The sequence below is a fragment of the Hemibagrus wyckioides genome, linkage group LG09 (genome assembly GCF_019097595.1).
Source record: "Hemibagrus wyckioides isolate EC202008001 linkage group LG09, SWU_Hwy_1.0, whole genome shotgun sequence".
NCBI classification, from domain to species: Eukaryota; Metazoa; Chordata; class Actinopteri; order Siluriformes; family Bagridae; genus Hemibagrus; species Hemibagrus wyckioides.
This window is the reverse complement of record NC_080718.1, coordinates 30,168,157-30,181,945: the sequence shown is the minus strand read 5'-3', so window position 1 is coordinate 30,181,945 and position 13,789 is coordinate 30,168,157. Positions and strand designations below refer to the sequence as shown.

General features: G+C 41.4%; 1 protein-coding gene across 1 annotated transcript in view; it reads left to right on the top strand.

Annotated features, from left to right (window-relative positions):
- The first annotated feature begins 1,858 nt into the window (after positions 1-1,858).
- edaradd (EDAR-associated death domain) overlaps positions 1,859-13,789 on the top strand; it is a 43,738-nt gene continuing 31,807 nt past the window's right edge. Inside the window, exons 1-4 of the mRNA XM_058399128.1 lie at positions 1,859-2,012; positions 8,796-8,854; positions 9,618-9,666; positions 12,679-12,749. Of these exons, the coding sequence (XP_058255111.1) occupies positions 1,979-2,012; positions 8,796-8,854; positions 9,618-9,666; positions 12,679-12,749 (213 nt within the window). The 5' untranslated portion in view covers positions 1,859-1,978. The remainder of the gene's footprint in view (positions 2,013-8,795; positions 8,855-9,617; positions 9,667-12,678; positions 12,750-13,789) is intronic.

Sequence of the window (13,789 nt, the reverse complement as noted above, 5' to 3'; positions counted from 1 at the left end):
TGTGTGTGTGTCTGTGTGTCTGTGTATGGGTGTGTGTGTGTGTGTGTGGTGTGGTGTCTGTGTGTGTGTGTGTGTGTGGTGTGGTGTCTGTGTATGGGTGTGTGTGTGTGTGTGGTGTGGTGTCTGTGTGTGTGTGTCTGTGTGTCTGTGTATGGGTGTGTATGTGTGTGTGTCTGTGTGTCAGTCTCATAACAACACAGCGTTTGTTCAGGTAAAGGTGAAGGGGTAAGTACAATAACTATGTTTGTGTGTGTGTGTGTGTGTGTGCGTGTGTGTGCGTGTGTGTGTGTGTGTGTGTGTGTGTGTGTGCGTGTGTGTGTGTGCGTGTGTGTGTGTGTGTGTGTGTGTGTGTGAAATTACAGTGCTGGCACATGAACCATATTGATTCCTCTTCCCTCTGTACCCCCCCATACCCCAGTCTCTGTCTCTCTCTCTCTCTCTCTCACACACACACACACACACACACACACACACACACACACACGCTCCTTCTGTCCAGTCTCCAGTGTCACAGCACCTCCTGCTGGACATTCACTAAAGTACAACCTGCTATTCATCCAGCTCATTCTTTCTCATTTTCTCTCTCTCTCTCTCTCTCTCTCTCTCTCTCTCTCTGTGCACAGTTGCAGCAATGATCAGGAAGGCTCTGCGCTAATGGAGCACTAAATTGCTTCATTGTTGTTGTTTTCTCCTCTCCTCGGTTCCTCCTGAATCACTTTATGGAGCATAAAGAGAGGAAGAGAAAGAAAAGGCAGCAGTAAAAAGCTATAGATCATCTAGACCACTGTGTAGCACCTCAAACAGCAGCGGCGGCGCTTTAGCTTCAGGCTCACGGCTAATTATCCAGCTGGAGGAGGATGAATGTTCTCTTTCTGCATGGATAAGTTTAATAGCACAGAGCGGTGGAGAGAGGGAAGAGAAAAGAGAAGAGCAGATGATCAGAAAGCATCTCTGCTGTATGATTATAGAGTCAGAGCTGTGCAGCATTCACTAAAGCTCGTTAAAACTCTGTGAATTTAACATGAGCTGATTACAGAAGAATTCAGTAGTCCACTGAACACAAAGCAAGCAGGAAATTCAGGTCCAACACATTCTGACCTAACAGTGACCCAGCGTGCGGTCAGTAAGGCCAGGATTGTAGACTAAATATTTCAGCAAAATCTGTGATGCAGAAAAGTTCATCATCCTTTATCTATTATTATTGTTGTTTTTGTTGTTGTTGTTGTTGATGATGATGATGATGATGTAACATTAGCTACACAGATTAGCCAACTAGCTAACCATTAGGAATGATATGTGTTAAAATATAACCTACTGCAGTGAATTCGATTCGAGTTATTACACAGACTGATGGAACTATCACCTGGTTTAAGGTGAGCTTTAAGGTGGTTTTATTTGAGGGAAAAGAAACAGAATGTCTGACTGAAAAAAGAGTTTCAGATTGGACATAAATCCTGAGTCTGTCTCTCAGTCCTGAAAACCTTTACATTCATTTAGGTTTGTGAATCGATTCCTTCCAAAAACGAACCTATTCCAAATGAATCATTTTGGTCCAAATGACTCTTTAATGCGAATTGACTCACAAGAACAGGAGTGTGAAAAGACGATCTTTTTGGTGTCAACTTGTAAAGTATCCACACACCCAAAAGGTTACTATAATAATAATAATAATAATAATAATAATAATAATAATAATAATAATAAAATCAATTCATTTGTATTTATGAAGCATATTTAAAGTCAGAGATTCACATTTAACGAGTCGTTTAAAAGAACCGATTCTTTCAATGAATCACAGTTCACCGGTAAGCCACAGGAAGTGATGAGTGTTTGCTCCTCACGCCCCCCGGTGTTGTTCTCCTCCTGCTGCAGTGCTGCTTAGAGCTGAGTGTGGAAGGACTCGGTACCGGATCTCTCTCTCTCTCTCACTCACTCTCTCTCTCTCTCTCTCTCTCTCTCTCTCTCTCTCTCTCTGAAAATGACCAGTGTACACGCGCTGCACGAGCCGCTCGGTGAGTCACCAAACTCTCTCAACTCCTCTACTCACGCGCACTGCACTAAAACCTGCACTTTACTGGTCAGAGCAACACCGGGGACTGGACATGCAGCAACTATTATTATTATTATTATTATTATTATTATTTAATGAATCGTTATTTATTATATTATGTGACATTACATGATTATTATATAGTAGGTTATCATGTGTTCAGTATCAATACCAGCTAGCTAATTAGAAATATTTTTAATAATGCAGTCATTATCATTATTAATAATAATAATTAGCAATAATATATATATATGACCACTTCCTGTGTGTGTGAGAGTGTAGCTGTTGTGTAGCTCTTCAGTGTTGTGTAGTAACGATGTTTTGTGTGTGTATATAAATGAATTCTGATTATTCCTTATGAAATAAGATCTCTGGGGGATGAGTATTTCCAATAATACAGTGTAAAAATATCTGGCAACCCTGTGATTCACCATCCTGTTCTCTGCTTTTACCCCGGGGCATGGGGCAGTGCACTTCCTACCCTAAAGGCCTTCTATTAACACTCGTCTGTTGTAGTTCCCGTGTTTGGTCACTAGGTGTATTAAGAAGTGAATAACTTACTGTAGAGTCTTGTGTTCTATCAGCTATAAACACTCGTCCCCTCAGCAGTCTCTCATTATTCTCTCTCTATCAGCTATAAACACTCATCCCCTCAGCAGTCTCTCTTTATTCTCTCTCTTCAGCTATAAACACTCATCCCCTCAGCAGTCTCTCTTTATTCTCTCTCTTCAGCTATAAACACTCATCCCCTCAGCAGTCTCTCTTTATTCTCTCTCTCTTCAGCTATAAACACTCATCCCCTCAGCAGTCTCTCTTTATTCTCTCTCTCTTCAGCTATAAACACTCGTCCCCTCAGCAGTCTCTCTTTATTCTCTCTCTCTTCAGCTATAAACACTCGTCCCCTCAGCAGTCTCTCTTTATTCTCTCTCTTCAGCTATAAACACTCATCCCCTCAGCAGTCTCTCTTTATTCTCTCTCTTCAGCTATAAACACTCATCCCCTCAGCAGTCTCTCTTTATTCTCTCTCTTCAGCTGTAATCACTCGTCCCCTCAGCAGTCTCTCTTTATTCTCTCTCTTCAGCTATAAACACTCATCCCCTCAGCAGTCTCTCTTTATTCTCTCTCTTCAGCTATAAACACTCATCCCCTCAGCAGTCTCTCTTTATTCTCTCTCTTCAGCTATAAACACTCGTCCCCTCAGCAGTCTCTCTTTATTCTCTCTCTTCAGCTATAAACACTCATCCCCTCAGCAGTCTCTCTTTATTCTCTCTCTTCAGCTATAAACACTTGTCCCCTCAGCAGTCTCTCTTTATTCTCTCTCTTCAGCTGTAATCACTCGTCCCCTCAGCAGTCTCTCTTTATTCTCTCTTCAGCTATAAACACTCATCCCCTCAGCAGTCTCTCTTTATTCTCTCTCTTCAGCTATAAACACTCGTCCCCTCAGCAGTCTCTCTTTATTCTCTCTCTTCAGCTATAAACACTCGTCCCCTCAGCAGTCTCTCTTTATTCTCTCTCTTCAGCTATAAACACTCATCCCCTCAGCAGTCTCTCTTTATTCTCTCTCTTCAGCTATAAACACTCATCCCCTCAGCAGTCTCTCTTTATTCTCTCTTCAGCTATAAACACTCGTCCCCTCAGCAGTCTCTCTTTATTCTCTCTCTTCAGGTTAATAAGAGAATAATCTCAGCTGCTCATGTTACTGAGAAACACACAGCAGTGTAAACTCCTCTGTCCTGAAGATGTGGAGAACTTCAACTTCCAGCTTCACCTCTGACTGATATGCAGCATAGTCGAGGAAAAGCTGGACACTGCATTAAATGGACATTTAAATTTCACGCCGTGATTTCACGTTTTTAAATGTGTTTAAAAATTTAAAGATTACAGTTTGAGTATATGACAGATACAGAATAAATCCAACACACACACACACACACAGAGCGTACACAACCCCCTGCAGTACGTCTAGACGGAAGACAGGATGGTTATTATGAGGTCTGCGTGAAGCTGAAAGCTGACACCTGAAGTATTCGCCTCTTCATGTCTTCAGAACTGAAGAGAAAATCATTTCCACAGTGAGGAACATCAGATTCCTTACCTGTACACATCCTGTTATGGTTCTATGTGTAGTTCCCTGAGTTAGATTTAAGGTTCTACTTGAAACCTACTGAAACGAAATGAAGGTTCTACATTATTCAGGTTTTCTCTGTAGGTAAAAGTTCTTATCAAAAGGGTATTCCGTGAGGTCTTTTCTCACAGTGAAACTCTCAGCTATAGGAGGTGTGACGGTTCTGTGAGGTGTGAGGGTTCTGTGAGGTGTGAGGGTTCTGTCAGGGTTCTGTGAGATGTGAGGGTTTTGTGAGGTGTGAGGGTTCTGTCAGGGTTCTGTGAGATGTGAGGGTTCTGTGAGGTGTGAGGGTTCTGTGAGATGTGAGGGTTCTGTCAGGGTTCTGTGAGGTGTGAGGGTCCTGTCAGGGTTCTGTGAGGTGTGAGGGTTCTGTGAGATGTGAGGGTTCTGTGAGGTGTGAGAGTTCTGTGAGATGTGAGGGTTCTGTGAGGGTTCTGTGAGATGTGAGGGTTCTGTGAGATGTGAGAGTTCTGTGAGGTGTGAGGGTTCTGTGAAATGTGAGAGTTCTGTGAGGTGTTAGGGTTCTGTGAGGGTTCTGTGAGATGTGAGGGTTCTGTGAGGATTCTGTGAGGTGTGAGGGTTCTGTGAGGTGTGAGGGTTCTGTGAGGATTCTGTGAGGTGTGAGGGTTCTGTGAGGTGTGAGGGTTCTGTGAGGATTCTGTGAGGTGTGAGGGTTCTGTGAGGTGTGAGGGTTCTGTGAGGTGTGAGGGTTCTGTGAGGGTTCTGTGAGATGTGAGGGTTCTGTGAGGTGTGAGGGTTCTGTGAGGATTCTGTGAGGTGTGAGGGTTCTGTGAGATGTGAGGGTTCTGTGAGGTGTGAGGGTTCTGTGAGGTGTGAGGGTTCTGTGAGGTGTGAGGGTTCTGTGAAGGTTCTGTGAGGTGTGAGGGTTCTGTGAGGGTTCTGTGAGATGTGAGGGTTCTGTGAGATGTGAGGGTTCTGTGAGGTGTGAGGGTTCTGTGAGGGTTCTGTGAGATGTGAGGGTTCTGTGAGGTGTGAGGGTTCTGTGAGGGTTCTGTGAGGTGTGAGGGTTCTGTGAGATGTGAGGGTTCTGTGAGGTGTGAGGGTTCTGTGAGGGTTCTGTGAGATGTGAGGGTTCTGTGAGGTGTGAGGGTTCTGTGAGGTGTGAGGGTTCTGTGAGGGTTTTGTGAGATGTGAGGGTTCTGTGAGGTGTGAGGGTTCTGTGAGGTGTGAGGGTTCTGCTGGAGACTTCAGAACTACCTCAGGAACCGAACGTGAAATTTTCATTTCAGGACAAAGGAGTTTTTTGTTTCTTGCTAACATGAAAAAGTTATGATCTGAACAAACAGAGATTGTTTAAGTATTAAACACACTTTAGATGCTGGCTGTAAATAATAATAATAATAATAATAATAATAATGTTTATTACAGTAACATTACAGACTAATGATATTATCACTGCTACACAATATATCAGTGGATCCACAACATCCTGTCACATTTATTAGATTAGATTACTTTAGATTAGACTAGATCCTCTGACCTGTTAATCTTCACATACTTGGTGTAGGAGTTCTGCATGTCACCATGTGAGTACGCTAGAACGTGTTCTCTCTTAGAAACCCTTCACAATAAAAACAGCTTATGATCCAATCAGCATGTGAGTCTGGAATGATTGACAGGTGATTGGGAGTTCTGAACTCTCGGAAGCCGCGCCCACTTCCCGCTCTCACTTTCTGTCACAGTAAATTTTGATGTGAAATATTGTCAGTGAGTTACACTTAGCTAAGCTAGCTACATGTGTGTGTGTGTGATGTTAGCTAAGGTCAGCTCTGAAACTTCACAGTGATGTTAATGCTGAGGTTCATCAGGACATGATTAAATTCCTTCCTCAGGTTCACACACAGGTGTGTTAGAGGAGTAGGTTCTGATTCGGAACATTTCCTCATGACTTTGTGTTGTTTCTGTTCTTCACTTCACTGTGTATCAGTCAGTGGTGAAGCTGGAGCTCAAAGTTCTCCACATCTTCAGGACAGAGGAGTTTACACTTCTTTACAGTTTCTATAGTAACATGTAACAAGCTGTATTTTTTTTTTCTATGATTATAAGCTCCGCCCACGAATGAGCTCAGAATCGGTGTATAAATGTGTGAATAGAACAGCAGAACACCATTAACCTGTCAGAGGTTACGTCTTCTTTTGTTTTATGAGATATGATCAGGAGAAATCATTCTGAATAATGTTTAATGATCCTTCAAACTGATCTTCATCATCTAGCTTCTTCAAACCAACCTTCATCATCTAGCTTCTTCAAACCAACCTTCATCATCTAGCTTCTTTAAACCAACCTTCATCATCTAGCTTCTTTAAACCATTCTTATTCATCTAGCTTTTAAACCAGTCTTCGTCATCTAGACCAGGGGTAGACAAGTTCGGTCCTAGAGAGCCGCAGTCCTGCAGATTTCAGCTCCAGCCCTGAAAAAAAAACTCACCCGCCTGTAGCCTTAGTAATCCTGAAGACCTTGATTAGCTTGTTCAGGTGTGTTTGATTAGGGTTGGAGCTGAAATCTGCAGGACTGCGGCTCTCTAGGACCGAACTTGCCTACCCCTGGTCTAGATGACACACGTTATAAGAGTCATGGTTTCAGAAAGCTTCTTCTTCTTCATGTCAGCGATTCTCTCTGTTTTCGGGGGACAGGAACACTTACATGTGTTTTTTATAGTGAAGGAGTTCCATTCCTCACAGATCTTTAAAACATCAGCAGGCTTTAGAAAGGAGAAGAGAAGGTCTCCTCAGAGCTCCAGGTCCAGGTCTGGAGAACATGAGCACTTTGTTTCTTTGTGTCTCAGAAAGGAAGAATATTATTATTATTATTATTATTATTATTATTATTATTATTATTATTATTATTATTATTATTATTATTATTTCTTATTATTATTAGAAATAAAAAATAAAAAGGATGAATCAGGTGTAGGATTGAGAACATGATATTTAAATTTTTTGTGTGTTTAATGCATGTCACTGTCCTGAGGCTGTGTGAGTGTGTGTGTGTGTGTGTGTGAGGCTCACACTCGCCTTTTCTGTAATCGTTAAAATCGTTGTCTCTTATTAATGCACACATTTTTTCCTGTAACTGGGTGTGTATGGGTGGCCGTGTGTGTGTGTGTGTGTGTGTGTGCGCACGGGCAGCCCTGCAGTCGTATATTATGATGTGGTTTTCATTTCATCTCCTCAAGTTCATCCTGAGCGTGCTGCTACATGCCGCTGCATTCCCTCTCCTCCTCCGAGAAACAATGAGGGCCTGATTTCAGGAGTCACCGTTCATCTGAGAGGCTTTCTTTAAAATGGAGGGAAAAAAAAGACGACCAGTCCATCTCTCTTGTTTCAGAGAAAAAAACAGGATGCCTCTGTGTGTTTGCTGTCTCGGGGGTTGTATAAACTCTCTTCAGGAGTCGCTGAGAAGTTCACGAGAAGTCACCAGACAATACTCATTTGCATATTCATTTAATCACAGAGATCATTTGCATATGGGTAGAATAGAATAGAATGGAACAGTACACACACACACACACACACACACACACTTGCAGCGCACACGTCGTCTCAACAGGACACTGAATCCGGGTGGATTTCCAGAGTGGACTGTAGAGTGGACTCCACCCATGTTCATGTCTCCTGCACACATCATCACTATCTGAGCAGCGCTGATGGGTCAGGAACCGGTCCATCGTCCATCAGAAAGTTCTTCGTTTGACTCAAATCATGATGATGCTGATGTTCTTTAACCCTCAATCTTCATAATCTGACCTTTCACACTGTACATTCCTAAACCCTGGAGGAAGCTTCTACTTATCTGCAGATTTGTGTATATGCTGAACGTGCTTCAGAGCAGAAGAAGGGTTTCCGGGGTGAAAGCAGGGTTTAGATTGATGATAACCTAGAGTTCAGCTCTAGAAGCAACCTTCAGAGGTCTTCAGAGCAGTTCCAGGAGAGAACCGTACTCAAGGAATAAACCAAACCAGTAGAACATGTGGACAGGAATATTACCACAGACACATCTACACCTTCTCCTTAGTACCGTGTACAACAGAACAGGAAGGAAGCTATTGGATATCAGACATATGACCTTGCTGTGTCCATGACCCTGTTTGGATCCAATCTAAAGTCTAATCAGTTCATCTGCAGGTTTAAGTCACAGAAGAACAAGAAGAACACCTCCACTTCCTGAAAACCAAGCAGAGAAGTTCAGTGAGCTATGTATCAGCACTGTACAGTATGGAGAGAGAAGGAAGTCCATGATGATGGAGGAAACTGCACAGTGTGTGGAGATTAGAGGATCTGATCCTGGTCCTGATGATAATCAGATTAGAATCAGTGTGATTCCTCTGTGTATCTCTGAGACCGTGGACCATACACTCAGCAGCTCCTTCAGAACCTCCACACTTCATCATGTGTTTCCTTTCAGCTACCTGATAAAACACGAGGAATTAATCTGCTGTTAGAACATTAGAGAACGTTTTCCTTTTTATAATTTCTCACACTGGTCACAAAGTTACAGGATGGAGGTGAAGCGAAACTCATGACTCTACAGTTCCCTGTGTGTGTGTGTGTGTGTGTGTGTGTGTGTGTGTGTGTGTGTGTGTGTGTGGTCGTTCACAGAGAGGATCACCTCAGAGCCGGTTGAGGATGTTGATCCCAGCAGCTTCATTACAGACACGGTACGAAGTTTTACTGAATCTATTTATTCATATAACAGCTTTAATAAAAAAAAGAGTGGCGGCTGTGAGTGGCTGGAGGTGGAGGGTGGAATCAGTGGGTGGAGGCTGTGATGAAGGTGAGTGGAGGCAGTGGGTGGAGATGGTGAGTGAAGGCATTGAGCGAATGTAGTGAGTGGGGTTGAGTGGGTGGGGGCAGTCAGTGTAGGCTCTGAGAGCAGGCTGTGAGTTGAGGGGGTGAGTGGAGGAGGTTGGAGGCGGTGAGTGGAGGCGGTAAGAGCTGGTGAGTGGAGGCGGTTGGAGGTGGTGAGTGGAGGCGGTTGGAGGTGGTGAGTGGAGGCGGTTGGAGGTGGTGAGTGGAGGCGGTTGGAGGTGGTGAGTGGAGGCGATTGGAGGTGGTGAGTGGAGGCGATTGGAGGTGGTGAGTGGAGGCGGTTGGAGGTGGTGAGTGGAGGCGGTTGGAGGCGGTGAGTCAGGTCTTTGTGCTGCACTGGAATGGAGATGTGTTTCAGCTTGTCCTCATCTCATTAGCCTGAAAGTGTTTGCTCATCTCACTAGCCTCTTATCTGTTCAAACACACCTGAGGGGGAAAAGAGGGATCAGAGGAATACAGAGTCAGTGTCAGGTGTGTGTGTGTGCGTGTGTGTGTGCGTGTGTGTGTGCGTGTGTGCGTGCGTGTGCGTGTGTGTGTGTGTGTGTGTGTGTGTGTGTATGTAAGATGGATAAAAAAGTGTGACTCTTTTTTTCTTGTCTTTTTTCTCCTCAGTCTCGCTCTCTGAAGTCCAACTACCCTGTCCAAGTCACTGATCCCCACGGTAACGCAGGACTCTACACGTTTACCTCACCGCCTCGCCTCACATCTCCACCTCAGTCTCATCTCACACACAGGGCTAAAGCTAGCTAGTACACTAGAGTCTGTACATGATACACACTATGTAACATGAAGCTAAAATTGACTAGCTTCTGAAGTTTAGTATCTACTGCTAAAGAAATAACAAGCTAATGATCACAATGCTAGGTTTAGGCACTTGGCCAACTAAGCTGAAAGAGTTTATTCTTAAAAACTATCTGAGCAGAAGTCGTACTGTCCTGAAGTAATGTTGGGATTATTGATTTAAATATACAGTTAGCTCAAATTAGCTAGCTGCACTAGAGGTGATTGCTAAAGTAGCATCCTTACATCCTCTGCTAATTAGAAATATCACCAAACACCTTCTCCTAAACAATCAGAGCATGCTAGCAGCCTAATATATTGAAAAACATGCTAGGTGGCTAACCGGCTAGATTTCACTAGCTAGCTTTGTGAGTTTTCTGTAATGTTAGTTGTTGAACTTAAAAATTAGCTGGCTGTGTTTTCATTGCTAGCTTTGTTCAGGCTTTAAAGCTAATCTCCGATCTTAGCTAGATCTTTGAGGTTATTCTCTCCCACTCTCCTGCTAGAAGATGAATATTTCCAGCTAGGTGGTGTTTGGACTGTTGGTGTTTCTCAGTCTGAACACCACCGCGCATTTCCTCCTCCTCATCAAACTAGCGACTGTAAAGGATTAGTATAACCGCTTCCAAGCTAGCAGGGATGAGAGTTTTTTCCTTCATGAACTTTACGTATGTCTGGTGTCTAATCAGCGTGTGTGTGTGTGTGTGTGTGTCATCTCACACATCATTTCTACTCATCTTCGGGTCATTGTTCTGACTGACCACAAGCCTGCTAATGACCAGAAGATAAATATTTTACACTGTATTTATATGACTGTGGATTAGAGCATGCGTCTGTACACACAAGTTTCATCTAAATTCATTAAATTAAATTAATAAATATTATTTAGTATTACATCAATTAATATTTTACAGAATTTTTTTAAAATTAATTTAATTAATATTTAATTTTTGGATTTTGGAACTGAATAAGAAATAGAATTAAGACATGAAAAATTATTTTGGGGATTTTGCCAACAAATAAAGATAAATTTTTTGGATAACAAAAATTTTTTTAAGAAAATACAAATAATTGTTCATATTCCACCAATTAATAAAAATTCTATTTTTTTTCTAAGTTATTTATTTATTTAATACAAATATTGTTTTATTCACCAAATCAATAAAATTAAGAAAATTACTTAACAAAAATAAATTTATTTAATTAAGACCTGAAAAAATATTTTGGGGGATTTTGCCAACAAATAAAAATTAATTTTGCCAATTAAAAAAAATATTTTCTAGGTTATTTATTTATTTGTTTGTTTATGTCATACAAATATTGTTTTATTCACTGAATCAATAAAAATATTAAGCTTAAAAATAATTATGCTACTTAATAAAAATACATTTATTTAATTAAGACATGAAAAATTATTTTTGGGATTTTTCCAGTTTTTTGAGGAAATAAATACAAATAAATTTTCATATTCCACCAATTAATACAAAAAATTCTCATTTATTTCTAGGTAATTTATTTATTTACTTAATACAAAACTTTTTTTATTCACATCATTGAAAGTATTAAATTAAAAAATAATTATGCTACTTAATAAAAATACATTTTAAGGATTTAGTGTTAATTTTATTTAATCAAAGATATGCCTAGATATATGCAATTAAAAGAACACTTTGTCAATGAATGAATTCCTGTAAAATAGTTAGCTGAAGCCTTGCTAAGGTTTGCTTATTTCGTGTTTATTTGATATGGTAGTGTAACAAGGGACAAAAAATATTGTGATGGATGGATAGATAGATAGATAGATAGATAGATAGATAGATAGATAGATAGATAGATAGATAGATAGATAGATAGATAGATAGATAGATAGATAGATATTTTTCTAAGTGGAGGTTGGAGGCTGAAGCTGTACCTGAGTGTAAGAGCAGTAATCCGAGTGATCGAGTGGTTTGGAGAGATTACAGCACTGATTCAGTGAGACTGACAGGCTAATGACTCCGATGTTTATTAGAACTCGGCCCGGAATCCCGCTCTCGGATCCGGGATCTGCCCCAGACATGTAGATGGTGGCGGTTGTGGACACACGGTGGCTCCGCCCTGTGCTGCCGAGATCCGTTAACTTTCTGTTCTTAATCTTTACACACATCACCTATTGAGCAACTAAATACCCCGTGTAGGGGGGAGGGGTGGGGGTAGTGTGGAGGGTGAGGTGGGTATGACAGGTTGCTCCTCTAATTATTCTTTCCAATCCTTCTTTTCATGGAGGATCTAAAGCCTTTGTGGGACTTGAAAAGATCCACGAAGGAACCAGAAGTGTAATTTTTTAGCACAGATTTTCTTTAACAAAGAAATTTCTTGAATAAAGTCTGAGCAAAATTAATTCATCGCTCCATCACACCGTTAATGACACACGAGACACGCAGCGTTCATGACAGGAAAAAAATTTGTAAGATAAATAATTTTTCTCCATCAGGACAAAAGTAATGGCACCCTTTAGAAGGGTGGAGCAGGAGATAACGTGTGCGTGTGTGTGTGTATGTATGTGTGTGTGTGTGTGAGCTGCAGTGGCTAAGCTGCCTTACTGGTAGATTTAGGATTTAGTAGTCGATCACTGTGAGATTTGTGGGTGTGGCCTAATATAAATGATTTGTTAGCTTTATGGAGATTTGTGGGCATGGCTAAATATAAATGATCTGTGAGCTTTATGCAGATTGATGGGTGTGGCTAAATGTAAACGATCTGTGAACACGCCTGGTCAGAGATTTAGAGTGTTTATTAACACACACAGGTAGAGATAAAATGTGTGATGTTTAGTGAGAGGAGAGTAAATGAATGACAGTGGAGTGTGAGCGGTTTGTTCAGTAAATGATGTTGTTTATTGTAATCTCTGTAGATACCGTGACTCTCCAGATCAGTTCAGTGCCTCCAGGATACCTCACACCTCCCATGGACCGGATACAGCAGGTGAGGAACGTCTTTCATCAAGTGTAACCAGAAATGGATAAAAAGGCTGATGTTTATTAAGTAAAAAAATGTAGTCATCACACCTCAGTGTTTTCATAGCAGCAGATTACACGCTGAATTAAAGTGTCACGTTTTCACATTTTATTTTAAACACATTACGACTGTGCTGGAGGTTTGTTCATCAATTTTGGATGCAGATTGTAAACAGTAGAAATGTCTTTGACTAGTCAGAAATATCTGTCATCACACACAGGAGTAACACACCAAGGTTTAGAACAAAACCCCATTCACACACTTGCAGTATTTAGTGCATGTTGACTGGAGCTCGTGATAAAATAACTCTTTATACGACTCGAGAGATTTAACTTCCACAGTTTTGTTATGGACATGTGGAGATATAATGGCTTGGTCTGTGAGGGGTTACAGGGATGTGTTTGGGTTTAAGAACTCATGAATTATTCAGTAATACAACTAACAGAAGTGCTGACTTTGAGGAAAAAGATGTCGCCCGGCGCTGCTCCGGTCATTTGTGCCTCTGTCCAGCTTTCCTAAACAACCAGCTGGTCATCACAGGCTTTTTAGATGATGTGGGTTCGTAATTGTCTGCTCAAGGCAGTTCTGTTACTTTGCTGTTATCTTACTTTTTATATCATTAGCTTGATTTACTGAAGAAACAAGAAGACACTCAAAACCTTTAAGGCGCCCCCTGCTGGATCAGAGTTTAGCTCTTTCACTGTTCAGTCACCTGTACATCATGCTGATTACATAAGTGCAGTGCATTCACACACACACACACACACACACACACACACACACACACACACACACACACACACACACACACATATATACATACTCACACACACACATATATACATACTCACACACACACACATATACATACTCACACACACACACATATACATACTCACACACACACACATACTCACACACACACACACATATACATACTCACACACACATATACATACTCACACACACACATATATACATACTCACACACACACACACACACACAT